At 38.8% G+C, this 26330-nt stretch overlaps 3 protein-coding genes across 7 annotated transcripts in view; 1 reads left to right on the top strand and 2 right to left on the bottom strand.

The window, feature by feature from the left end:
- The window catches only part of Pdcd11 (programmed cell death 11), a 42990-nt gene extending 40727 nt beyond the window's left edge, over nucleotides 1–2263 (bottom strand). For 3 of the 5 annotated variants that reach the window (XM_047554565.1, XM_047554568.1, XM_047554569.1), the window contains exons 1-2: nucleotides 2109–2263; nucleotides 822–1023 (exon numbers count right to left, since the gene is read on the bottom strand). The gene's annotated coding sequence lies outside the window, so the exon portion shown is untranslated. The remainder of the gene's footprint in view (nucleotides 1–821; nucleotides 1024–2108) is intronic. The other 2 variants (XM_047554567.1, XM_047554566.1) reach the window with 2 other exon arrangements.
- A 99-nt stretch (nucleotides 2264–2362) lies between these two features.
- Nucleotides 2363–8943, top strand: Atp5mk (ATP synthase membrane subunit k). Its single transcript, XM_047554564.1, has 4 exons — nucleotides 2363–2500; nucleotides 6662–6757; nucleotides 6844–6936; nucleotides 8834–8943. The coding sequence occupies exons 2-3, from the start codon at nucleotides 6671–6673 to the stop codon at nucleotides 6931–6933; spliced, it is 177 nt and encodes a 58-aa protein (XP_047410520.1). The 5' UTR covers nucleotides 2363–2500; nucleotides 6662–6670; the 3' UTR covers nucleotides 6934–6936; nucleotides 8834–8943.
- Nucleotides 8941–25053, bottom strand: Taf5 (TATA-box binding protein associated factor 5). The gene is made up of 11 exons (XM_047554562.1): nucleotides 24470–25053; nucleotides 21526–21763; nucleotides 17952–18267; nucleotides 16826–16989; nucleotides 16422–16557; nucleotides 13811–13931; nucleotides 13054–13183; nucleotides 11301–11465; nucleotides 10504–10681; nucleotides 10135–10312; nucleotides 8941–9990 (listed from the first exon to the last, which is right to left on the bottom strand). The coding sequence occupies exons 1-11, from the start codon at nucleotides 25026–25028 to the stop codon at nucleotides 9773–9775; spliced, it is 2403 nt and encodes an 800-aa protein (XP_047410518.1). The 5' UTR covers nucleotides 25029–25053; the 3' UTR covers nucleotides 8941–9772.
- Between the last annotated feature and the right edge of the window lie 1277 nt (nucleotides 25054–26330).

Genomic DNA, 26330 nt, shown 5'->3' with positions numbered 1-26330 from the left:
GCAGGTTTCATAAAGTCTGTGATCAATGAGACAGAGAACCTTCTAGTGATGTGCAAGACAAGTTTTTTTCCCCCATATTTTTTACATTATGTACAACATTATAGTTGTACATAATGGTAGGATTTGTTGTTATATATTCATACACATATACAATATAACAATATAATTTGGCCAATATCACTCCCCACTCCCCAGTCCCTGGTCCCTTTCCTCTGTTCTACTGATGTCCCTTTGATTTTCATGAGATTCCCAACTCTCACCTTTCTTTTTCTTTTACCTCTCTGGTTTTCAGTAGGAGAGACAACATATGACCCTCGAACTTGAGTTTAGCTTATTTTGATTAACTTAATGGTCTCTAGTTCTATCCATTTGACTACCAATAACATAATTTCATTTTTATTTATGGCTAAATAAAACTCCATTGTGTGTGTGTGTGTGTGTGTGTGTGTCTGTGTGTGTACGACATTTTCTTTATCCATTCCTCTATTTGTGAATATCTAGGCTGGTTTCATAGTTTGGCTACCATGAACTCTGTGGCTTTAAACATGGGTATGTGTGTGTTGCTATAGTATGATGACTTTAATTCTTTAGGCTAAGTACCAAGGAGTAGTAAAACTGGGTTCACATGAAGATAAGATTTAAGACTATGACACAGATGGTTGAGATATGAGGTCTGTTAATCCATATTTTATCTTTCCAAATATCTCTGCTTCAAAACCACAAACCACTCACCTTGAAAAAGACTTAACAAATTTAATGTAGCAAATACTCCTTAAGCAGCTACAATTATGTCAGAGATACAGAAATAAACGAACACTTACCTTCAAATGCACACCTTTTAAAAGATTAAATAAGCTGGGTGCAGTGGTGCACACCTGTAATCCCAGCAATTCAAGAGACTGAGGCAGGAAGACCTCAAGTTCAAGAACACAGCCTCAATAAGGTCTAGGCAAGTCTGGGCAATGTAGTGAGACCCTGTTTCAAGATAACAGGCTGGAGATGTAGCTCAGTGGTAAAACACATCTGTGTTCAATCAAAGGGAAAAAAAAAAAAAAACAATTATACAAGTAATTTAAAATACAAATCAGGTTGGGTGCAGTGGCCCACACGTAATCCCAGCAGCTCAGCAGGCTAAGGCAAGTACAAAGTCAGCCTCAGCAACTTAGAGAAGCGTAAGCTCTTTCCGGAGGGATCCTTTTCTTAGAGAGATCCTGTCTCAAAAAAATAAAAAGGGCTAGGGATATGACTCAGTGGTTAAGCGCCCCTGGTTCAACCCCTGCTGCCAAAAAACAAAATACACATCAGATTGTAAACCATAAACAAAGAGCTTTAAAGTTGTACTTCAATAAAGAAGGCAAGTTTCATAAAGAAGATGCTTTTGAATCCAATATTAAAGATAAATGGAAAAGTCTATTATTTCAATAAACACCAATAATTTGCCTATCAATTGTTCAATGGCTCGCTGTTGCCTTTCTTTGAACAATTGTTCAACTAGACTATAGGAAAAATTAAAAGAATAGTAATTAGTGTTAAATTTTAAAAGACAGGTTGAGATTTGGGGGAGAAATTCTGAATTAGAAATAGGCAGTTTAGGTTTACTTTGGCAAGTAAGATTCTCACGTAGGGGACGCGAGAGAGCAGTAATAAAGAATATAGAATGGACTGGCAAAGAGGGGACTGGCGGCAAGGAAATCAGGTAGGATTTAAATGCAATAGCAGAGAAACCATGAAAACCAGAATTAGGTACAAGTGAGAACTTAAGAGGGGCTGGTTCTGAGAGATATTTGGGAATAAAAATCTAGAAGGGCTCGAGACTTAGGAGGTAACGAACGGGAAAGAGCTTAAGATTCGGAATCAAGGTATGAGAGCATACTTCATAGAAACAGTAAAATGCAAAGGGTCTAGTTTGCTGGAAACTCAACCCTCAATCTCATTTCAGACAAAAGGAAACTGAGGCTCCAACAACTAAGTCATCCAGGAGAAGAGAAGGAACTTGGGCTACTTCCCGAGGATAGCCTGGAGTTACGGGAACCACTAGAGCAAAACTAGACTCGACTGTACGAACCACTCATTGCAACAGGTGGGTGCGTGGCAGGGACCCAAGGTACCTGGCCCCGAAGCAGACCTGCGAGCCATGAAGTTTCCTCCCTTCTCGCTTGCGACCTCACTCACCAGTTCCGCGCCTCTCTACATCGGGGTCGGTTCGGACATACTCACACATGCGGAGACCAATACACTTATAAACGCATGATGCTCTTCCGGAAGCTTGGGCGGGCTCAACGCTCTACTTCCCTTACTAGTCGCAGACTACAGGGCCGGTAAGCTTTCTGTAGACAGGAAGCGGAAGGGCGGGACTTGGAGCCCTAGCCAATCGACGCGGGAAGCTGAGTCGCTGTGGCCCGTGGAACTCGAACGGAGGAGGCAGCTTCTTCCGGTTGGGCCCAGGAGTTAACTGTGTACGTTGAAGGACGTCGGCTGCGGAATTCGTGCCTTTGGCCAGGTAAGTGAGGACGGCTGCCCCGCCTCGGACCTAGCGCCTTAGCGTTGCGGAGCTGACCTAGACTGACCGTTTCTGGTTCGGGAACCCCACGAGGTCTTCTCTTGGGGGGTCGATAATTGGGGAACGGGGAAAGTAGCTAGAGAAAAATGAGGATCGGAGGCCCTGAGGCGCCGGCAGCAGCCAGGAAACCTCAGGGCGCTGCGGTTAGTCTCACCCAAAGGCTCGGCCGCTTCCCCAAGATCCTTAGGTTGCTTTTTCTAGTGGGAAAAGATGAGAGCCATCGCAGGAGTCTCCCAAGGTCACCCACTGATAAAGATTGGATGAGGACTCGGACTTCTGACCCCATCTTTCTTTTCGTCTGTAGGGCTGTAGATGTTTGTTGACACTAAGCTGTGATTTAGAAACTGATAACCAAGCCTCCTGTAGTTGTGTGGCAACCTTTGTCAGAGCGAGAGCGAGTGTGGCCCGACCCTTTTCTCCAGGCCTGCGCAGGATAAGCGGGTTCGATTTCCGTCTGTGTAGGATCAGCGGAAGGCCTTCCTGAGAGGAGAGCTGCGGCTCTCACTTGTTTTTTACCCCTAAATGGTGATCTCACCAGTCCAGGTGGACGTCGAGTCAGACAGCGGAATAGCAATATCGAGAAACAGAAAGAGCAAGGACAACTGGTCGTTTAGGTCTTTAATGAAATGACCATTTTATAAGCAGAAACAGGCTTGAAAGGATTGGTTATATTTAATAGTGGTTAGCGGCTTAATTAGAAATAAAAGAGGTGACACATCTATTTAGACTTTCCCACAAGCAGCCATTTAACATAAAATCACAAGTTCACAAGGAGTGTTAGGTGATTTTTCTCCTTCATTTGCATGGCTTTCTAAGCTGTGTGACAAAAAGGAAAGCAAGTTTCAGTTCATTTATTCCACAAAGGGTACTCTAACACAGTGGTTCCTATCTTTGCCCTAAAATAACTTGCATTTGTTGAAGGGTGCACACCTAGATGATTTGAGGCTTACTCCCATTGTTTATCTCACCTCTGCCCCTCCATATCAGCCTTTTCTGAGTTGTCCTCCTTTAAGACACACTCTGAATTTCAGTTCCTATGTCATGCCCTTTCCTGGGGTAAAAATTGTTTTGAGGAATATCAAATATCAGCCTTCTATATTGTGTAAATTAGAGTGAAATTTAAAGCATCATAATATTGTTTCAGTTGAACACCACTTCCTCTTAAAAAGTTTTGTTAGACACAGGTAATAGTGGTTATCAGTTCATGAGTTGAAGTTAAGCCGTGTTTTCTGTAGGGTTTATTAAGAACCAACACCAGGCTGGGCCAGGTGGCACACACTTGTTATCCCAGCAGCTTGGTAGGCTAAGGCAGGAGGATTTTGAGTTCAGAGCTAGCCTCCACCATTTAGTGAGGCCTTAGGCAACTCAGTGAGACCCTGTCTCTACATAAAATATAAAAGGGGCTGGGGGTGTGGTTCAGTGGTTAAGCCCCCCTGGATTCCATCCCCGGTACCAAAACAACAACAAAAACTGACATCATCCCATAATTTTTTAAAAAGTATCATGAAATGAATGAAAAATATGCTTTTAATAGGTTTAGTAAAGTAAAACAGTTGATATGAAAACTACATCATATAGGTTTCCTTTTTCTTTTTTTTCTTTTTTTCTGATACTGAGAATTGGACCCAGGAGTGCTTATCACTGAGCTACATCCCCAGCCCTCTTTTTATTTTGAGACAGCGTCTTGCTAAGTTGCTGAAGCTAGCCTTAAACTTAATCCACCTGCCTCAGCCTCCTGGGTCACTGGCATAAAGCTTTCTTTTAATGTAGTCTTTCCTAATTGGGTTAAATTGGCCAAGGCCTGTGAAGGGACTCCAAGAACCTTTCTGAACCATTTTTCAAATTAAGGTCTCGAATTCTTTGCACATGAATGCTCCTGAAGGCCTTTGAATGGTAAATAGAGAAGTGCCAGTTTCCATAGCAACAACTCCCTCTTAATTTCAAGACCCAACTGAGTCATTGCCACTGCTTACAGATCTCCCCCCCCCCCCCCCCAGGTCAACTGACTGGTTTGTGTTACCAGTCAACTCAGGGTACCATAAGTTGTTGTAGATAGGTGGTCACACATATGAATTTCCAACTGATACTTTGATATTTCTGGTGACCTTTTGAATATGTTTTTGTTTTTTTGTCATACCAGAGATTGAACCCCCAGTGCTCAACCACTTAACCACATCCCCAGCCCTTTTTTTTTTTTCCCCGTTTGGGAACAGGGTCTTGATAAGTTGCCGAGACTGGCTTTGAACTTGGAATCCTCCTGCCTCAGCCTCCCGAATCACTGGGATTGCAGGTTGTGCCACCATGCCTACCTAAACATGTCTCTATTTCTTATTATTTAAAAAAAATACATAACTTTGTAAAATACACAGGAACCATGGACATGATCCTTCTTAAAAGTTTGCTATATTTTCTAAACAATAACATTTGGTTTCCATTACTGCAGTGTTCATTAGAATTAACTAGTGGCCTTATTAAAACAGCTACTAGGCCCTAGAGTTTCTAATTCAGTAGGCCTATGGCAAAGTCTGGGAATCGGCATTTCTAACAAGTTTCCAATGATGCTGATGCTTAGTGGTTTAGACTTGACTTTGAGAGCCATTAATGTGCTCTTAACATCCAGAAATTGGGGATTTTTTGTTTGTTTATTTGGTTTGGTTTGGTTTGGTTGGTTGGTTTTTGGAGGGGGTACCAGGAATTGAACTTGGGGCCACTCAACTACTAAGTCACATCCCCAGCCCTATTTTGTATTTTACTTAGAAACAGTATGTCACTGAGTTACTTAGCACCTTGCTCTTACTGAGGCCAACTTTGAACTCCCAATCCTCCTTCCTCAGCCTCCTGAGCTGCTGGAATTACAGGTGTGTGCCACCGTGCCTGGCTCAGAAATTGTTTTTTGTTTTTTTTAACATTACTTGGGGACCTCTTTCCACATCAGTACACAAAGTTCTATGTACATTGTTATTTCCTCCAACAGACACCATTTATTAACCTCATGTAGATGGACTTTTCAGTTTTTCCAGTTTCTTACGTTCATAAACAGTATTCTTGTATAATGGGGTCTTGCTATGTTGCCCGGACAGGCCTCAAACTCGAGATCCTCCTGCCTCAGCTTCCTGAGTAGTTGGGATGACAGGTGTGTATCACCATGCCTGGTTCATAAACAATTTTTCAGTTACAATTCTTAAACCACATAATGTATTTCCATCTCGTAATATTTCACATTTCTTTTACCATTTGTAAGATCAATTATCCTGTTATGTTTTGCCTTTTTTCCCTGGCATTCTATATATTTTTCCTTTCCTAAGATAATTAAAATGTTTGCCCAGGTTTTCTTCCTGGAGTTTTTGGTTTCACTGTTTACAGCAACATCCTTTATCTATTTTAGTATAACAAGTTAAGAATTTCAGCTCCAGTGGCTAGTATCAACTCCATTTAGTAGATGACACTTTGTCCACCCTCCCAAGAGCTCCTGAGAGCAGGAGCTGGGAATTAAGCTGGTAGTCACCTCTGAGAAAATTTGGAAAGTACCACAAGCTCCAACTTTCCACTAGTCTTAAAACTGGTTAATTCAATATACAGTGAACCAGTGTGGATAGAGCCTGGAATTAAAACATTAAGCTATACTGGTTCAGGGTTGACTTAGTTACTACTATGTTCTTTTCCAATGCTAAATGATTTGACATATTCTGAGGTGTTTATTAAATAGCAATCAAGGAACTGGGGTTGTAGCTCAGTGGTAGGGCACTTGACTAGTACATGTGAGGCACTGGGTTCAGTCATCAACACCACATATAAGTAAATAAAGGTACTATGTTCATCTACAACTAAATATATATTGTATATACTAATATATATATATATGAATAAAAAGTAGCAATCAAGATGAAGTTCTACTTTCAAAAGCTCCTCGTAACTGGCAAAACTTTTTTTTTTTTTTTTTTTTTTACCATTTTCGTTACTCCTGTGTTGGGTGAAATGTAGGTAAAATTTTACAATAGTTCTTTGCACTGACTTTTGAGTTTTTTAACTAAGGGGAAAAAATCCTTATTTTAAATTGCTTCCAAATCAATTTATTGTTGCTTTCTTTTCTTTTTTTAAAAGATTGAAATCATGGCAGGTCCAGAAACTGATGCCCAATTCCAATTCACTGGTATTAAAAAATATTTCAACTCTTATACTCTCACTGGTAGAATGAATGTAAGTATTGATGATATCTTTGAGCAGTTGTATTTTGCAATATTATGGGTATAACAGTAACTTTTATATTTTTCTTTCTTTTTTAGTGTGTACTGGCTACATATGGAGGCATTGCTTTGGCTGTCTTATATTTCAAGCTAAGGTCTAAAAAAACTCCAGCTGTGAAAGCAACATAAATGGTAAGTCAACATTTCCAAGTCCATAACTTAGCCAGTTTGATGTTAGCCCCTGCCCCCACTATAAAAGTAAACTATTGTCATTTTTGCAAATTCTATTGCAAAAAGAAAGAAGGCAAAAATATCGCCCATATCTTACTACCCTATTTTTGTTGACTTTTTGATTTAACTTTTTTTTTTTTTTTTTTTTTTTTTTTTTAAGTTGATGGACCTTTATTTATATGTGGTGCTGGGAATCAAACCTAGTGCCTCACACATGCTGGGCAGTGCTCTGCCACTGGGCCACAACCCCAGCCTGGTTTAACTCTCTTTTAAAATGTATTTTATTAGTCCAGGGTTGTGGCTCAGTGGTAGAGTGCTTGCCTAGCATGTATGAGGCACTGGGTTTGATTCTCAGCACCACATTTAAATAAATAAAAATAAAGGTCTTTCAACAACTAAGCAAATTTTTAAAAAAATAAAATGTATTTTATTTCATTTCCAGTAGTTTTGGTCATATCTTTAATTTCATAACTACTCTTTTTTTATAATCTGAATGCACTGTTCATTGACATAGGAACTAGCCAGAAGAAATCTAATAGAATTTTTTGAAAATATTACAATGAATGCTTTTGAGCATGAAGTATAGTCTATATTATAAATGTTACCTTAGGCTAAATTGCTTTCCCAAAGGATTGTGGGGTACCAGCTTTGTAAAAGGGTGTGTCTTGTCTTGGCCAATGTGCAATTGGTTTCTAATTTTTACTAATTTGATGAGTAAAATAAATTTGTGTCCCTTACTTTTTACTATTTGTATTTTCCTTAACATTGTTTTTATCCTTATTTTTTAGATGACATGTATATGCTCTTTACATAATAGTTTTTCTTTTTTTTTTTTTTTTCCTTGACAGCGCTAGGAATAAAACCCAAGGCCTTGTGCAGCCTGGGCAAGCACTCTCCCACCTAAGCTGCCCCCTAACCTTAACTGACCTTTTGTATACAGTTACAAATATTCTTTTTGGTAGTTTCTTTGCTAGTTTCAGTTTTCATATAATCATCTTTTCTCACATGTGCGAGGCAAGCGCTGTATCACTGAGCCACAACCCCAGCCTCCCCAGTTTCCCATTCTTAAAATGAGTTTGTATCTGTGGTGTTAGCAGCAGGTCAGGAATTCCAAAATCCAGATCTTCATCTTATATAGCTCTTTCTTAAAGAGTAATTTTTCTTCTGTGAAGTGTTTCCATTCCAAATTGTTGACCTTAACGAGGCACAGTGGCACCACTTGGGAGGCTGAGACAGAAGGATCCTCGAGTTCAGAGTCGGTCTCAGCAACAGTGAGGTGCTAAGCAATTCAGTGAGATCCTGCCTCTAAATAAAATACAAAATAGGGGATGTGGCTCAGTGGTAGAGTGCCCCTGAGTTCAAACCCCAGTACCCAAAAAAAAAAAAAAAAAAAAAAATTGTTGCCCTTAGGAGATTGCATTATTTCAGAATATGGTGGTCCATGGCTTCTTCCTGACAAACAGGTAGTATTTTGTCCATTTTCCATGCAAGTTAACTCCTAACTTTGGGAGAGTGGTAGTATCCTCATAAAAATGTTAAATTATACCTCAATTTTAAGTTACAGATGCACATCTCCTTTCTGCTATTTAAAATATTACTTTATATACTTGACTATTCCATAGTTTGCCTTTAGGATCATACTGAATTTGCTGGCACCTCTTTAAACATGGACTCTGTTAGATTAAAATGTATCAATCTGAAAGATGCCTTAATCGTTTTGGCCTTACTCCTTTAAGAATCTGATGGATTTACATTCAGTTCTGGGGATTTATAGATAGTCCTATCCTAGTAATTACTAAATGTCTTAAAAGTAGTGTTGGACACATTTATGTCAACATTGTCTTTGCTTTGTTTATAGGATTCTAAAATGTGTGACCTCATCTGTTGTTAAGTTCCCATCCCTGGAGAAGCTAATGTCAACTCATCGTGTAATATTCAATTTGTACAATAAATTATGAACCTGGAAAAGCTGGTTGTCTTTATTTACAAGATATCAAAAATATAAAAACTGTACAAAATGCAACAAAGGCAAAAACTGGCAGTGACTTGGTCTAAATCTTTTAGTTTCCCAAAGCAAGGCTCAGTACTGGAGGTAAGCAACTGAAATGTCTGTCTGACTTCAAGTGTACTAGGTTGTATGTAGCCATTTTAGCTGAAGTAGAACATGGTAGCTAAATCTCTTTACCTGTTTAAAGAGTGTTTTTGTGCACTCAAAACTCAAAAGGTATAAATTGAGATGTCAGTGGGTGGTTGTACTTCATCTACATCTTAGGAAAGAATTATAGTTCACCCTACCCAGTTACATAAATTCCACTAATCATGGGCCAAGAAAAAAAAGTTAGTGGATCATTTAACATAATACTTGAGTGCCATACAGTAACTTCATTTTTTACAGCAGAAACATACATGCTCATAGAATTCTTCAGCTAAAATTCAAGACAGTATTATATTTCTTAATTTGAATCTTGAAGCAGGATGAATTTTTAAGATCAATTTTTTTTCTAAACATAATAAATTAAAATAGCATTTGAACAGAAAATGCATAGTTTCCACACAATCCAAAGCACCATAAATGTCCCCTCCATGAACATAATATCTCTCTTATTCAACTAACGGAAATTAGTTAAATGTGGTTGCTGTAGAAACGTGGAACTGTCCTGTTCAGATTTTCTAAGCAGCATACTTCCAGATCCATATAGACAACATTCTTTGTAGCTTAAATATTAATCACTGAGGTATTTGCTTTAGTCTCCCTTTTTCAAACAGTAGCTTCCAAAAGGTCTTTAATACCGATGGTTTATTGCGGACTATAAGCTCCTGCAGCTAGAACCAAGTTTCTTCGAGTAAAATGGAGGTGTACAACTGGTGTTGATTTGGTCATATATGTACCCAATAATAACTCCTGTGAATTCTCAGGTAAATTTATATGCCCAGTGGCTGTAGTAAAGTCATCAGTCTCTAAATCTTCAAAAGCTTTGATGGCATCCCATAACCGAACAGTATTATCCATTGAACCTAAGGGGAAGTTAAAGGAAACTATTAGTTGTGCCATCACATTTAGATTCTGACATTTTGCTTTATATACTTTATGTGTTTACTATATATTTCTGATGAAAAATCTAAACCTTTACCACAAAGCCATTAATAATAATCATTTACCTGATGCCAAAATTTCACCATCTCTACTAAACCTAAGTGAACAGACTGTGTCAGTATGGCCTTTTAATTCTCCAACCATCAAACCATGTCCAATATCCCAAAGGAGTACTCTGCCATCTGTTGCTCCTGTAGCCAGGAATCTCCCATTGGGAGAAAATGTCAAGGAATGAATTGGTCCCTAGAAAAGAAGTCCATGGAAAGGATCAAAGTAGAGTTAAGTGTATCTAAGGAAATAAGACAAAGTTAGAATTTTAGTTTAGTGGTATGAATATTATCTTTAAAATGTATGAGTCACTGGTTATTTAAAAAAATACTTTTATCTGGAAAGCATCTTTATGTGCTGGAATAATGAAGTTTTGTATAAAATACCTTGTGCCCAGTGAAGATCCTTACACAATTACCATTCAGGACATCCCAGAGCCGCACAGTTCTGTCTGCAGAGCCCGTAGCAACATAATTCGAATTTGGATGAAATCTGGTACAATTCACATCAGCAAGATGGCCAGCAAATATCCTTAAAGGCTGATAATGGTCTGTAGCCCAGAGCCTTTTTAAAGTTATGGAACACAAAAGATGATGATTAGGAGTTAACTGGGAAAGGCCAAAATAGATGGGTCCCCATTAAACTAGTCAACTATAGGAAAGAAGACAGAATGACAAACTAACGTCCTTAAGAAAAAGAATTGATCTGGTACAAATCTTTAATCTTCATAATTCTTTAATTTTCTTTATTTCCTGTATTTACTATTTCTGTATTCCCCCTTCCTCATCTCCAGTCCTAGTTTAGTCTAAATCATTAAAATGTATTTTCCCCTAGTTTTGTGTACCACATAATTAGTTTCTAGCCTGAGCTACCTCATATGTAACTTTTAAAGAGATGATAGGGAAACAAAGCTACTCAGTGATAGTGGAAGAAATAATCATCTAATGGGGGAGATGTTATAAGCTAACTTAAAAGCAGAACTCTTAGTATAGACAATTATGAATATAGTAACTCCTATCCCAAATTCATTTTCAAATAATAATTATAAATTCAAATGTTCTCCAAAAGTTGATTTTTCTTGAATAATGGAAGTGAGAATTAGTTTGGGTGAAGTTGGAAATGTTCAACAAAAAACCGTTCTGTTCACTGAAGAGACGCAATCACAAGATCACAGTGTTCTTACCGAGCTACTCGGTCGTGACCCCCTGATACAAAATAATATCCATATGGAGAAAACTGTGTGTCCCATACTGGGTAGTTGTGTCCTTTATATCCCACCAAGCAAGTAAATGTTTGAAGGCTCCACAATCTAACAGTTCCATCCTCTGAAGAGGAAAGCAGATAGTTCCTGTAAGAAGAAAAGATGATAAATTTGATTCCCAGAATAACATCTGGTTACCTGCCCAGGTTCTCCTTACATTTGAACATAACAAATGTGCCTTATTGACATGTTACATCTCTCTCTGAATTTATACATGGAAATCACAGATAACAAAAGCCAAAAGTACAAACCTACTAAAACCAAACGTTAGCCTTGACATTACATATAGTGAACAACTACTGAATGAGATTAGAGTATTAAAACAGTTAAGGGTAAATGTCAGTTCTTTTAAAAAAAAAAAAATGTTGGGTAGTTAAATGCATAGTAAAATAAGCTCAATTGGGAAAATTTAAGAAATGTGCTATGTCATGTAAAACTCAACCATTTTTGGCTCTAAAATGGAGATGCTATTTTTCTATCGTATATAAGCTGTATAAGAATTAAAGAGGAGGGCTGGGTTGTGGCTCAGTGGTACAGCACTTGCCTGGCATGGGTGAGGTACTAGGTTCGATCCTCAGCACTACATTAAAAAAATTAACAAAATAAAGGTATGTGTCCATCTACAACTAAAAAAAAAAACAACTTTTTTTAAAGAATTAAAGAGGTTATTGGAAGTGTAGCTCAGCAGTACAGCATGTGTTTTGCATGTACTTGAAGCCCTGGGTTTAATCTCCAGCACCCACCACCCTACAAAAAAAAAAAAATGTCTTGTAGGGGGGTGGGCAGACTATAGACATGCTAATATTCTACATTTTTCAGGTATAAATACAGAACCTAACAATTTTCACTAAAATCAGAAATAAATCTGAAATCAAATAAAAATGTATCATCTGTCAAACAATTAAAAAAAAAAACTCATTCAAAAAGTTTTATAGAGGAAAACCTTAATGGATTGAAAGCTATTATCTAGCCAAGTAAGATACAGATGGTCTTACGAATACAAAATACCCAACCCCATTACTATACAATATTAGAGACCATGAAAAACAGGTAAATACCTAAACAAACTCCTGAAATCATATGGCTAAAGGCAAGAAAAACCTAAAATAGTCATTATAAATTTCCTTTTTTTATTAATTTTTGCTTGTTTGCTTGCTTGTGACATAGTCTCTCTAAGTTGCCAAGGTAGGCCTCTGACATACAATCATCTTGCTTCGGCCTCCTGAGTAGCTGGGATTACAGGTACACACCTCATATCACAGTGCCCAGATTTCTTAGTACTTTTGATTATAGAAAAGATAAAGCTCCAATTGGTAGCTAGTATGCCATTAGTATCAGGAATTGATCTTCTGTGTACCAACAGGCAATGCAAGTACTCAAGCAATCCAATCCCTATTAGGGTTATACAAAGCTCAAGCTGATTTTTGAAATCCAGTAAGCCCTGAACTGTGCATCTTGAGTCTATAAATTGAGGTATATATGAAGTTGCTATCTTGTACACCAATACTTCAAAATGAATTAGCAAATGGCAAGATTCTAAAAGATAATGAATGATAGGGAACCATGAAATTTTTCTAACAAAATTCTCCAGGCATTTGTACTGTTTCCAGTAGTTGATTTTTATATTACCTCCACATGGTATAGCAATATTTAATTTTTATTGTTTGTATTTTACCTATCTGGACTGAAGCTGGCTCCATAGACAGGCCCACTGTGACCATATAAAATCTTCAACTCACTTGCAGTTTTCTCATCCATGATTCTTTCTAAGACATCGTCTGATTCTTTGTCTATGAGGTTAAGATCTAAAATGGTCCAGAAATATTTTTTTAAGTACATTACTCAAAACATTTTAAGGCAATTACATTACAGTTCAGGAGAGGAACTAACATTTGAATAGTTCTTCCTGTATACTAACCCCTTTGCTAATGTGTCTAAATTAGGTGATATCATTCCAGTGTAGGAGAGCAAACTGAGGTTCAGAACAGTTGTTTGCTAATGTGCACACAGGTACTCAGTATTGGAACCAGAGTTGAAACTCAAGTTTGCCCTTTATACCACAGTTTTACAAAAATGAAAAATATGGAAATAATACAATAATTTTAAATGTGTTACTCTGTTTAGGTAATTTGTTTAGCAAAAAAACTTTAATTCTGAACTTATTAGTTCTTTTTTAGCCAATTTTATGGTTGAAACAAAAAGTCTTCTTCCTCTATTTAAGATTTTCTGAGGGCCAGAGAAATTAAACCAGCCTAGCACCTCCATCTCTTGATTGCTATTCTGGTGCTCTTTCACTGTTGGGAATGTCAGCATCATTAGTTAAAGCAATCAAATGAATTTCTGCAAAGATCAGAACCTCCTGTATCTATTCCATGGAATCAAGACTGGTGTAGACTAATAGAAGGTTTATACCAAAAGGTCATCTCAGTTACCTGATGCTTGTTTGACACTACGAAGCTTTTTAGGTGTCACAGACCATACTCTAACTGTTGAATCTGCAAAACCTCCAGCAATCAGACTAGAATCATCAGTGACATCCACTGCAGTGAGGCCCTGCCAATAAAAAAAGTTTTATACTAAACAATACCCTTTTGGAGGAAAAAAAATACAACCACATGTTAGAGAATTCATAACGATGGCTATTTTTCCTCAGAAAAGATCATTTGAGATTACATTCTCCTATAAAACCCATGAAAGCTCTATTTGAGGAGCATGTTATTATTTACCCACTTTTTCCCTTCTGTGGAATGCATGACAGGAAGCAAATGTTTTTGTACTTTATTGAATATATCCTTGGTAACTTATTATAAGGAGTCTATAAAGACATGTAGGATTTACTGTTGTTGTTATTCTTTTGTTTTTGTACTGGAAATTGAACCCAGAGTTCCTTAATCACTGAGCTATATTCCCAGTCCTTTTTATTTTTTATTATAGTTTTGAGTACAATATACAACTTATGGCATGGATTAATTAAGACACTTTTAGCTGCAGGTGAAAAAAATCCATGTCAAACTTTCATAAGGGGGGGGGAAAAAAGGGAAAGTCTGGGCCCTCAAAAAGGAAATGTCCAGGGTTACACCAACTTAAGACATGGTTAGATCCAGGTACTCAAGACACCATCCAGTCTCCAGCTCTTTCTATCTCACAACTCAGCTGTCATCTGAGTCGGTTTCATTCTCGGGCAGTTTTCTCCTTGGGGTGGCAAGATGGCCCCCAGCAGCCTGGGGCTTATATTCTACGGGGTCAGGGCAACCCAACTGTAGTCATTTGAGTGAGAGAAGAGTTACATGTGAGGCTCCAGGGGTGTATCAGTGACTACTCAGTCCATTGTTCCTTTTCTCCATTGTTTCATCCATAAAACGGGTGATGTGGAATTCAAAAGATAGTGCAGTCAGTAAGGAAATCAGAGGTTTGGATTCCATCCCTGACAATGTGTGACCTTGAGTTAGTCACTTCATTTCTCTGGGTTTATGTATCTTCCTATTTTACAGCTACTCATGTTCCTGGTTTAAATTAAAGCTGGGGGATTAAACTTCTTCCACTAAGCTTCTGCTAGCCTGCAGGGTTTTGTCCTGAAGGGTCTTAAGGCTCACAGCACTGGGAAGGCCTCATTAACAGGAGGGAATGTTTTCTTTTATTTATTTATTTATTTTTAATTAATTTTTATTGTAAACAAATGGGATACATGTTGTTTCTGTTTGTACAGGGAGTAACAGCATACCATTTGCGTAATCATACATTCACATAGGGTAATGAGGTTTGATACATTCTGTTTTTTCCTTCCCCCTCACCCCTCCCACCCCTGTTTTCCCTCTATACAGTCCCTCATTCCTCCATTCTTGTCCCCCTCCCACCCCCCATTATGTGTCATCATCTGCTTATCAGTGAGATCATTCGTCTTTTGGATTTTTGAGATTGGCTTATCTCACTTAACATGATATTCTCCAATTTCATCCATTTGCCTGCAAATGCCATAATTTTATCATTCTTTATAGCTGAGTAATATTCCATTGTATATATATATACCACAGTTTCTTTATCCATTCATCAATTGAAGGACATCTAGGTTGGTTCCACAGTCTGGCTATTGTGAATTGAGCAGCTATGAACATTGATGTGGCTGTATCTCTGTAGTATGCTGATTTTAAGTCCTTTGAGTATAGGCTGAGGAGTGGGATAGCTGAGTCAAATGGTGGTTCCATTCCAAGTTTTCTAAGGAATCTCCACACTGCTTTCCAGAGTGGCTGCACTAATTTGCAGCCCATACCAGCAATGTATGAGTGTACCTTTTTCCCCACATCCTGGGAGGGGATGCTGTCTAGAGTTTTAGCGGCAACTCCAATTTCTCATTAGCAACAAAACCAGACCACATGTCTCCATTTCATGTTCAAGGAACATGGTGGCCACCCCGAGAGGAGAGAGGGGTGCAGTGGAGAATGTCAGTTAGCCTGCTTTTTCTAAGAGATTAAGCACAGGTTTGCTTGCCTGACCTCTGGTTTGGCTTAGCCCAAAGAAGGGAAAGCAGCAGAAATCACAATTCATATGCCAGCATCTCAAGCAACATGTCCCTTTTCACTTTTTAAGACAGGTCTTATTAAATTGCTTAGAGCCTGGCTAAATTGCTGAAGCTGGCCTTGAACTTGAAATTCTCCTGCTTTAGCCTCCCCAGTCGTTGGGATTACAGAAGTATACAAGACATCCCTGACAAGACATGTAGAATGCTTAATAAAAAATATTAAGTTTATATGAATTCTTACACCAAATTCGACAGAGATGAACAAGTCAAAGGCTGGAAGAATTCTGAGCAGTGAAATAAGGGGCAGGTATAAGCAAGATTCTAGTACCTGTGTGTTGCTAAGGGTATTTTAAACACAGCCTTCTATCTATTCTATATAGCATCCAATTCTCTTTTCCTATCTTTAAATTATATCAACAATTTGAATAACAAACTCCATTTTAGTTAACACATTTACATTTTTCTTAATGGTAAATCACCATTTTATATGACTCTCTAGGCAGAAATTGATCAATTATTGTACCAACCTGGTAAGCATTGAGGAAAGTATAGAAACAAATGGAGGGTAAGCAGTCTGGCCCAAGGCGCACTCGTTTGGTGGTTTCTTTCATGTTCATTATCTTATCCAACTTATCTGAATCTTTCAATTCGGGAAGAGGGATTCTGTGGAGGGAAAAAAAAAAAAGAGTGGGAATTACTCTTTGAATTCTAACAAATTTGAATCCTGTGTAACATATCTGAAAGCTCCATACACAAATTCTGAGATTTCTTCCTCACCTATTTTTTTTTTAATTTTTTTTTTTTTAGTTGTAGATGGACATAATACCTTTATTTGTTTATTTTCATGTGGTACTAAGGATTGTACCCAGGGCCTCACATGCTAGGCAAGCGTTCTACCACTGAGCTACAATACACCAGCCCTCTTTCTCACCTGTTTTGAGGTGGAGCGTTAGGATCTTGTTTTTTGCTCTTGGATCCAATACTATCTTTTTTAGGTTTCTTCTTTTTAGGTTTTCCTTCTTCATTTTCTCCTTCCTCATCTTCATCGTCCAAAGGTACCTCAATTTCTGGTTCTTTTAACAAACCAAAAAATACCTACAAGTCAAAAGAACCAGCATTTTTTAAATTAATTTTTTGTTCATTAATATACTCTGCACATCTTGACAGGATGAATCACAATTATAATATCATAATGTATGCCCTGAGGCAGGGTTCTCTATTTGTCTACCCAATAGCCATATGCCCCTTTTTCTTTTCTAACAGAACCCTGATTTTACTGAAATAGTTAAATCATTTGTTGTCAGGCTCCCTTACAAGTAGGAATGGTCATATAACATAATTCTGAGTATACTGGGTATGGTTTACAAAAATAAATAAATAAAGTTTATTTTCTTGGTTAAAAAAAAAAGCAGGTCTTTTTTTTTTTGGGGGGGGGGGTGCCAGGGATTGAACTCAGGGGCACTTGACCACTGAGTCACATCCCCAGCCCTATTCTGTATTTTATTTAGGGTCAAGGTCTCACTGAGTTGCTTAGCACCTCGCTTTTGCTGAGGTTGGCTCTGAATTTGTGATCCTCCTGCCTCAGCCTCCTGAGTCACTGGGATTACAGGTGTGCACCACAGTACACGGCTCAGCAGCCCTTTTACCCTTTCCTTTTTTCCTTCCTGGATAGTACTTGCAATGCTGGCACTGCAACAGCCATTTGTGAGCACGAAGAAAAAAGCCACCTTCTAAACATGGTGAACCAAAAATTAGAAGGAGCCAGGGACATTGATGGCATTGTAAAGCTATCATGCTAGTACTGGAGGACCTTTGTCTGGATTTCATTTCACTTGAAGAAAAATCCCTTACTTGTTTCAGCCACTGTAGTCAGGGTTCTGTTAATGCGACCATTCCCAAATCCTCACATACACACATCATCCTTAGGGCATGAAATTTTAAATACAGTGTAAAATTATACCCAAACTAGCTACAAGAAAAATGTATAAATTATGTAGATGAAAATGCTACAATTTTTCATAATCTGCATTATATAGTTCTTAGGTTTATTCCCATACCTTTGATTTGTTTGCCTCTCGTTTAGCCTCTCCTGCCAAACTTCCCACCATCGCATCTATCTGTTGCTTACTACGCGGCATCCCATCAAAGATGTCAATGTAGAGGTGCTCCTGAACTATGTTCCATATCTGATTGTTCTGTTTCTCCTGAAGATGCCTCTTCAAGAGTTGATACGAGTCACGGGAAATACGCAGAACAAATTTACTTGTTCGAAAATCCAACATGGTTTCATTCCCTTTCATGTGTTCCTTTTTGGTAAGACTAGATAATACTCGTAGGTCATCCTGGTAATAACATTCCTGATCTCCATGGAACCTGTTTCAGTGATTTTAAAAAGTCATTTTTCAATGTAATCATCAAGGGATCTGCCTCTCCCCCATATACTTATAAACCATCCCAGAATATTTTCAGAAAACCCTGAACTAAGCTGTAGGACCAGAAGTAACTCATTTGAAAATTACTATAATTCAGTTTCTGAATTTATCCTAAAAGATTACCAATTTAATTCTCTAATGAAATGTATCGTTAACATTGTAAGAGAAGAATTTAAAATAAATATCATCAGTGAGTGAAAGATAAGATACCCACCACTGGCAGACAATTTCTTTTGATTACCATCTTTGACAGACATTTGAAAAGGTCAGAACCCATGCTTTACTGAATTTTATGTTTTCTTAAAACCCTACATTTTAAAACTTTATTATAAAAAAATTTCAAACACATATAAAAGTAGAAAATGTTGTAGTGTATTCAATGTACCTGTCACAGCCTCAACAATAATCAATACATGGATTCTCACAAACCTACCATTTTTAATTATTCCCAATGTTCTTAATATCAGACATTTATTAAATACTAATCTTTAATACTATTACTAAAGAACAAATGTTGATAAAAAACAATAAGCATTTCCATTTACTCATATTACCAAAAGCAATTAAATAAAGCCTTCAGCTTTGGGAACAACTAGTAAATTTAAATGTGCTTCTGTTTTTACAAATCTTAACTTTCCTAAAAAGTAAAATTAAAGCTATATATTTGGCACTAAGAGCAGCAATTAAGTAAAAATATTTAGAAAACAATGACTAACTCTGGAGGTTTAAGCAGGAGAATTCCAAGTTCAAGGTCAGCCTCAGCAATTTAGCAAGTTCCTATCTCAAAATAAAAAAGACTGGGGATATGACTCAGTGGTAGAATGCCCTTGGGTTCAATCCCCAGTACCAAAAAAAAGGAAACAATGATTTAAGATATAGGGCTCCAGCTCTAATAGACTCAACATCAATGAATTCCTAAACTGTTATTTGTGTTACCCATTTGAACTCATCAATACATAAACTGAGGGTTTCTGTCTAAGATTTGAATGAAATTAGAACTCTCAGCCTCTTGGGGTTTGTATCAATCACTGCCTATTACCTTCATCTGGGCATGGGATCCTGGCAAAGGCTGAGCTTGTCCATAAGTGGGAGACAGAGTCCTCTATGATATTCCAGCTTCCTATGAGGGGAGATGACTATAACATGAGGTTTTTTTGATGACAGTACTGTAAAAGAAATTAGCTTCCAGAGTAGAAGTTTTGTCATTGTCAACCTTAATATTTTTTAAGAACACTGAGCTACAGAGAATTTCTATACCTTCTATTAAGAATCCTAGTATAATAAAGAATACAATGGAATAAGAATTCTATTGTTCCTCTATCACTACTGTGTTATCTGACAAGTTCTGGCTTCAAGCTGTATTGCATGCCTTAAAGAGCTCTCATTCAAACTATTAAACACTGCTTTCCCTTGACTTCTACAGCTCAACACTCTCCTGATTTTCTTCCTAATTTCACTAGCCTTTATCTTATACTTGGCCAATAAATGCTAGAGCTTCTCAAGGTTTAGATTTAGTCCTCTTATTAATTTTATACTCTCCTACAATCGCATCCATATCCATCAATATTGCACATAAAGTTATGATTCTACTCCCTACTCCTCCAAGTTCTTATAACAAGGGGGGAAATAGAGGAGAAAGGGGAATAGAATGACTACTGGTTAATCAGGTTTGAAGGTTACTGAGTAGTTCTCAATGGGGGTGCTCTTAAATGAGTTGGAGCTTATCTGGATTGAAACTAAAGACTATTCTCCCACCTGACAAACCAAGTCCTCTTCCAGAATTTTCTGTCAGCTGAAGAGAATTCCTATCCATCTGGGGGGGCCAGAAAGCTGGGATTATCAATGATACCTCCATCTCCTTCCTCTATATTCCAACCATGAAATGTCTCATCAGTTTATCTATTTATCTTACCTCCACTACACAATCACAATCTAGTCCCATGTTTCCCAATGCTCCTAGCATTTGAGGCAGGACAATTGTTTGGTTAAGTAGGACTACCTGACATTCTAAAGCATTCAGTATACCTGCTCCTTCCCCTAATCACTACGACAACCAAAACAAACAAAAACAAAAAATACCTCCTTGAATTAGCAAATGACCTAGAGAGAAGGAATATCAGCCCCAATGAGAACCACTCAGAAACTTCTAAGACTGGTCAATCAATAGTCACTCTCCTCTACCATCTGTTCCCACCCCCTGCAATAAAGGTCCTTTGAAGTTGCATATTTAATAATGACATGGCCCTCCTAGGATTTCTATAGCATGCCTCACTATCCCCAAATATCCATTTTTCCTTTCTTCCCCCATAACAAAACACCTGAATATTAGCTGAGCACACAAACACCTAAGTAAAGATCACATTCCCTACCTCCTTTGTATCTAGTATGGTCACTGGCTGAAAAGTTCTAAGTGTGTGTATCTTCTAGGAAGGATGTGGTCCTCCGTGCTGACTATAACACAGATATGACTGCATAGAGTTGGAAAGCCATCATGCCTCATGGTGGAAGCTTCATGACAAGAATGGTAGAGCAAAAAGGCTGAGGAAGCCTGTATCCCCAATAATCAAGGACTCTTAATACCAGTCCTGAACTTTTCTACCTTCATGAAAAATAAACTTTTACTATATTTAAGCCTCTGCTTGGGTTTTCAGTCACTCCCAGTTTAATATAATACTAACACAGTTTCTTATTGCTCTTAGGATAAAGTCAAAAATAAAATTTTATTTATGCCATCATTATTTTCAGTGACTCTCAGCCAAATCTAATCCTACCCAATACAACTCCCTTCTTAGGACAAATAGAACTTCAAGGAAGTCCAAGAACCTATTGTTTTAGCCCCTAACCAACTCCCCAGCTACATGTTGTATCATAACCCACCCCATTCTCTTTTTCAGCGACTACTGCAATCTTCTTTCAGTCTTTGCAGCTACCATGATCTCTCCTGCCACAGAGCTTTCATACACGGTTTTCCCCTCTTTTATCTGGTTAATTCCTACCCAATCTTCAGACCTCACCTCAAGCATGGCTTCTTCTGGAAGACTCCCCTGACTTCTCCAATTCGATAGTATCCTATATTTGATTCACAGAGCCCCAGATACCTCTCCTTCACAAAGTACTTTCCGAATTGCAATTTTACATTTGTGTGATTACAGTTGTATGTATATGTGTATAAATAAAATATATGTAAAAATTCACATACTTCTCAAAGAATGATTTTGCTTCATTCTCATGTTGATTATAGACTAGCTCCAAGTACATGTGTACAAACAGAGGATAAAAGAGTTGGGATAATTCTGCCCGATGGCAGTCCAGAGAACATTCAATGAAGTGTTTCAGTCCACTATAGTATTCTTCATACATTGTGGGGTCTCCTTGTTGGTTGTAGGCGGACAAGACAGCACTGACATCTGGCTGGTCTTCCACAGCTACGTTTCCAACTGTTTAAAAAATGAAAGACAATTTTTAAGGAAATGATCTGATATGTACCATGTGACTACTGCTGTTTTGGTATGGCTCAAAAGTAAAATTTTTCTGAGTTTGTCGCTTTCCTCTCAATCTCTCCTCCCCACCACAATCACAATCTTTTAATAAGATTTTGCACTTGTTTAGGTTATCCAGGTCAAAATCTCTTCACATGTCCACATCTTAAAATAAGTTTTCAAATCAATAACAAAAAGATTCAATATTTTTCCTAGAATTACATTATTTCAAACACAAATTATATAAAAGATCATATATGCAGGGATGGTAATATGGCTCAGAGGTAGAGCATTTGCCTAGCATGCATGAGGCCTTGGATTGAATCCCCAGCACCACGCAAACAAAAATAATAAATGCAAATCAAACAGTTTATTAATCTTCTCTTAAGGCTCAATGCAAATGACATCTCCCACCACCAAGCCATCACCAAAAATAACATTTCCCACTCTGATTTACTGGAATAATTTATAACATTGCTGCAACATTTTCTATCCTATTGCTTTTACATGCACACATCAATCACCCCATATAAAATGTCAGCATTTTAAGGATGCTTTTTGTGATCCCCAAAAGAAAGAGTTGTTACTCAATTGTATAGGCTTAAAGCAATCTCTATAACCACTATTTCAAGGCAGAAAACATGAGTATTTATTTGTAATATAGCAATACCAAACAATGATACAGCTGTCAAACAAACCTGAGTTTGGTTGTAGGAAATGTTGGTAACTTACAATCATAGTATAGCTATGCTCACCCCTTTCCTCCCAATACCACATTTTGAACCAAGGGCCTTGAGCATGCTAAGTAAGCACTCTACTGCTGGGTCTAACAGCTATGTTAATGAATAATGTTATCATTATTTGGTCACTCTAATGACTTCTTTTCCTCCTTTCTTGTTTCTCAATTATGATCTAAAAATAAGCTTCTGAAGTGCTGGGTATGGTGGCACATGCCTATAATCCCAGCAACTCCAGATGCTAGGGGAGGAGGATCACAAATTCCAGGCCAGTCTCAGCAACTTAGGTCCTGTAAAACTTGTGAGACACTACCTCAAAATTAAAAATAAAAAGGACTGGAGATCAGTGCTTAAGTGCCCCTGGGTTCAATCCTCAGTACCAAAAAAATAACAATAATAAAAGTTCGAGGCCAGTCGCAACAACTTAGCAAGACCCTGTCTCAAAATCCAAAAAAATTTTAAAAGGGGCTGGGGATGTAGCACAGTGGGGATGTAGTACAGTTATAAAGTGCTCCTGAGTCCAATCCTCGGAACCAAAAATAAATAAATAAAAAGGCTTCTGAAGAGATAATAGCTAAATAACCAACAATATAATTCATTTTATAGTTTATTCACAAAATTCAGTGTTCAGAAAAGATTCTTCTTGGTAGGAATGCCTGCAATCCCATTCAGGAGGCTGAGGAAGGAGGACAATAAGTTCAAAGTCTTAGCAAGATTCTATCTTAAAATTAAAATTGTTAAAATTGTTTGTGTGTGAACAAAGGGCAGGGAGCTGAGGATGTAGCTCAGTGGTAGAATACTTCCCTAGCAATGCATGAGACCCAGGGTTCAAACCTCAGTAACCCCCTACCCCAAAAAAGTTTTTCTCAATCACATATTAGCACATTTCTATTTATGGATTAAAATGTTATGTATTCAAACTTCATTTCTGGTAATGCTGCAAAGATTAGGCCTCCTGGGTACAGATTAACTTGACTACAAGATGGCTGAACTGGATAGTTTAATTCAGCATTTACTGATCACCTTTGACATCTTATATCGTGTATAAGTTTTATTTTACTGCATGGACTTTGTGACAACAGTTGCTGTGAGAAAGTGGGGGACCCAAGTGTCAGGAATGGATACAGAAGCATAAACTTTTCAGTATTAGGCATTTCACATATATCTGAGCTTCATAATAACTCATTTAATAGAAAAAAATTCAACCTTAGGAACAGGCAAACGGGTAAAACCAGCAGGGACAAAAAGGTCTGTCCCACACTTGTTCCTAAATTTATGGCTCTCAAATTCTGCAATACATTAATAGTCTTTAAAAGTATTTATTGCAGATTTGCAGACTCCCCCTCTAGATGGTCAAAGCCTGGATTGATGCCTAACAATTTGCATCCTCAAACTATTTAACACTGGTGGTACGTGGCCCATATTTTGAGAAATACTGCCAACACTATGTTCGATCAGTCTCTGGTTGCCCGGTCCAAAGCAAGTCCTCAAGAAATCTGTTTCCTCATCTTTAAAATAGAAGTAATGTCTACCTCACAGTTCCACTGGGAAAATTTAAGTATATAACTTAAAGTACGTACAGAACGATAGTAGGGAATTGTACAAATAGTGTTAGTGCGGATCTGTCCAAGGCTCAAAAGTCCAATGAGAAGAAAATCAAAAGCCTGAGCTCCCCGCCTCTCCGCGCCCCCCTTCCCCATACATCCCTCTGCTCAATAGCTCGGCTCAGCCTCTCCCTGGAACTGACAGCTCGGAAGAGGGTTTGACTGCGCAGCCGGCGCACTGGAGAAAGGGGCGGGCATGTGGCCCTAGAGGCGGGCCCAGGAAATTCAAAACAAGCCCGCAGAGGTGCAGGCCTGCCAGCCCCTGACTTCCCGGCTAGCTCCCCTTCGAGCCGGCCCTGCTTCCCCGGGACATCGCGGCTCACCTTTCCCCGGAGCCACAGAACCTGAGGTTGATCCTGAGACGACCGTGGCCCCCGAAGCACCAGTGCCGGGAGGATCGGGGGCCGTAGAGCCTGGAGCCGAGGCCGTGACCCGGCTGAGAAGCGCGCTTGCCGCCTCAGTGCCGGCACCGTCCACCTCTCCCGGGGCTCCGGAGCCCGCCACTGCCTCTTCCAGCAGCCGGGCCTCACGGCGCAGCGCCTCTTCGGCCTCGCGGAGGTTACTCTGCCGTAGGAACTGTAACACCGCCAGCAGAGTCTGTCGGTCGTGGGGAGCACCGGCCTCTGAAGCAGCAGTGGGGACCGGGGCCGCCCCCGCCGGGGCAGCGGCGGAGACAGCCACCGCGGGCTTGGGGGTCCCGCCATCCCCGCCAGCCGATGACGACGCCGCAACGTTCCCGCCGCCGCCGTTGGGGCCGTTGTTGGGAGTGCCGCCGCTACCCTCGCCTGCGCCGTCGCCAGCCTGCGGAGGTAGCAGCGTTGGCGGTCCCTCAGGCTCTAGCTTGACCGCCACCTCCGTCTGCTCCTCCGCCAGCGCCGCCATCTTGCGGCTGAGCCACCTCGCGCCGTCAAGCGTGATTGCGTTTTCGCCACATGGAGGGCGGGGAGGAGCATTTCACGACATCTGTTGTAGGCCATTTACGGTAGTAGGCGGAGCGAGAGGGAAGGAGGAAAGGAATAGGCGTGAGAGCTATTTTCAAAAATGAGTAAAAGACAGGCAGGAAGCAGGAGTTGGTGGCCGCCTATTACATTTGCCTGATAATAATTGCCGATTATTTCTGGCCAGCTATATCCACTCATTGTGATAGACATTTTACATTTTATGTCCTCCTTTGGTTCAGAAATCTTGTCCCTGTTATTTCTCGGGACTTTTCAAATGACTTAACGGAAACCCAAAGAGGTTAAATAACTTGTCAAAATCACACAAGAAAAAGAGGAAGTGTCAAGATTCCAAATCCAGGATTTTAACTCAAAGCACATAACATTTACCAGAAGGAGGCTTCTTTAAAACTGGTATTGTTTTATATTGTAATCTGGTTAGTGGTTACTTTTTAATTTTTGTAATTTTTACTTTTGTAAAAATCCAACTGAATGCTTAAGCTTTGTGAACTTTACAGCATATATTTCAATTAAAAGTTTTTAAATATCAGTTTTGTGATTGTTAAATGTGTATGTTATGTTTTCATGCTACTATCCATTATACATAAACTGCATTTTAATTGTAATTTAAGTCATACATGCTTCATAAGGTATAAAACCTTGCTGGTTTGCTTTTGTTTTGGTTTTGGTACCAGGGATTGAACTCAGGGGCACTCCACCACTGAGCCACATCCCAACTCTATTTTGTTTTTTATTAGAGACAGGTTCCCACTGAGTTGCCTAGTGCCTCAATGTTGCTGACGCTGACTTTGAACTTGGGATCCTCCTGCCTCAGCCTCCCGAGCTGCTGGGATTGCAGGCATGTGCCACCGCGCCTGGCTCCTGCTGCATAGTTTATCTCATTTGAACTTTGTAACTTTGTGGAATGAAAAGTGAACCTGAGATATTGGGGAAATCCAGCACAGTTGTTCATGTTATTGATTTTGAGGTCTTACCGGCTTATTGACCTGCAGAATTACTTGATTCACTATAACCCAAGTGCCCAGTTTCTAAAATAAAGATGATAATACCTACTGCTCTGGGGATTTAATGAGATAGTCTAGTATGTGATACCCAGCATATAATAAATATCCATTGGTTATTTTTATTTTATTTTTAAAGGTGTTCTGTAAATATTTGATCAAGTAAGTCCAATCATAATGTTCAGGGAAATCTCAAGACTGACATAATCTCATTCAACTGGGTA

The sequence above is a fragment of the Sciurus carolinensis genome, chromosome 5 (assembly GCF_902686445.1).
Source record: "Sciurus carolinensis chromosome 5, mSciCar1.2, whole genome shotgun sequence".
NCBI classification, from domain to species: Eukaryota; Metazoa; Chordata; class Mammalia; order Rodentia; family Sciuridae; genus Sciurus; species Sciurus carolinensis.
This window is presented reverse-complemented; position numbering and strand designations above follow the sequence as displayed.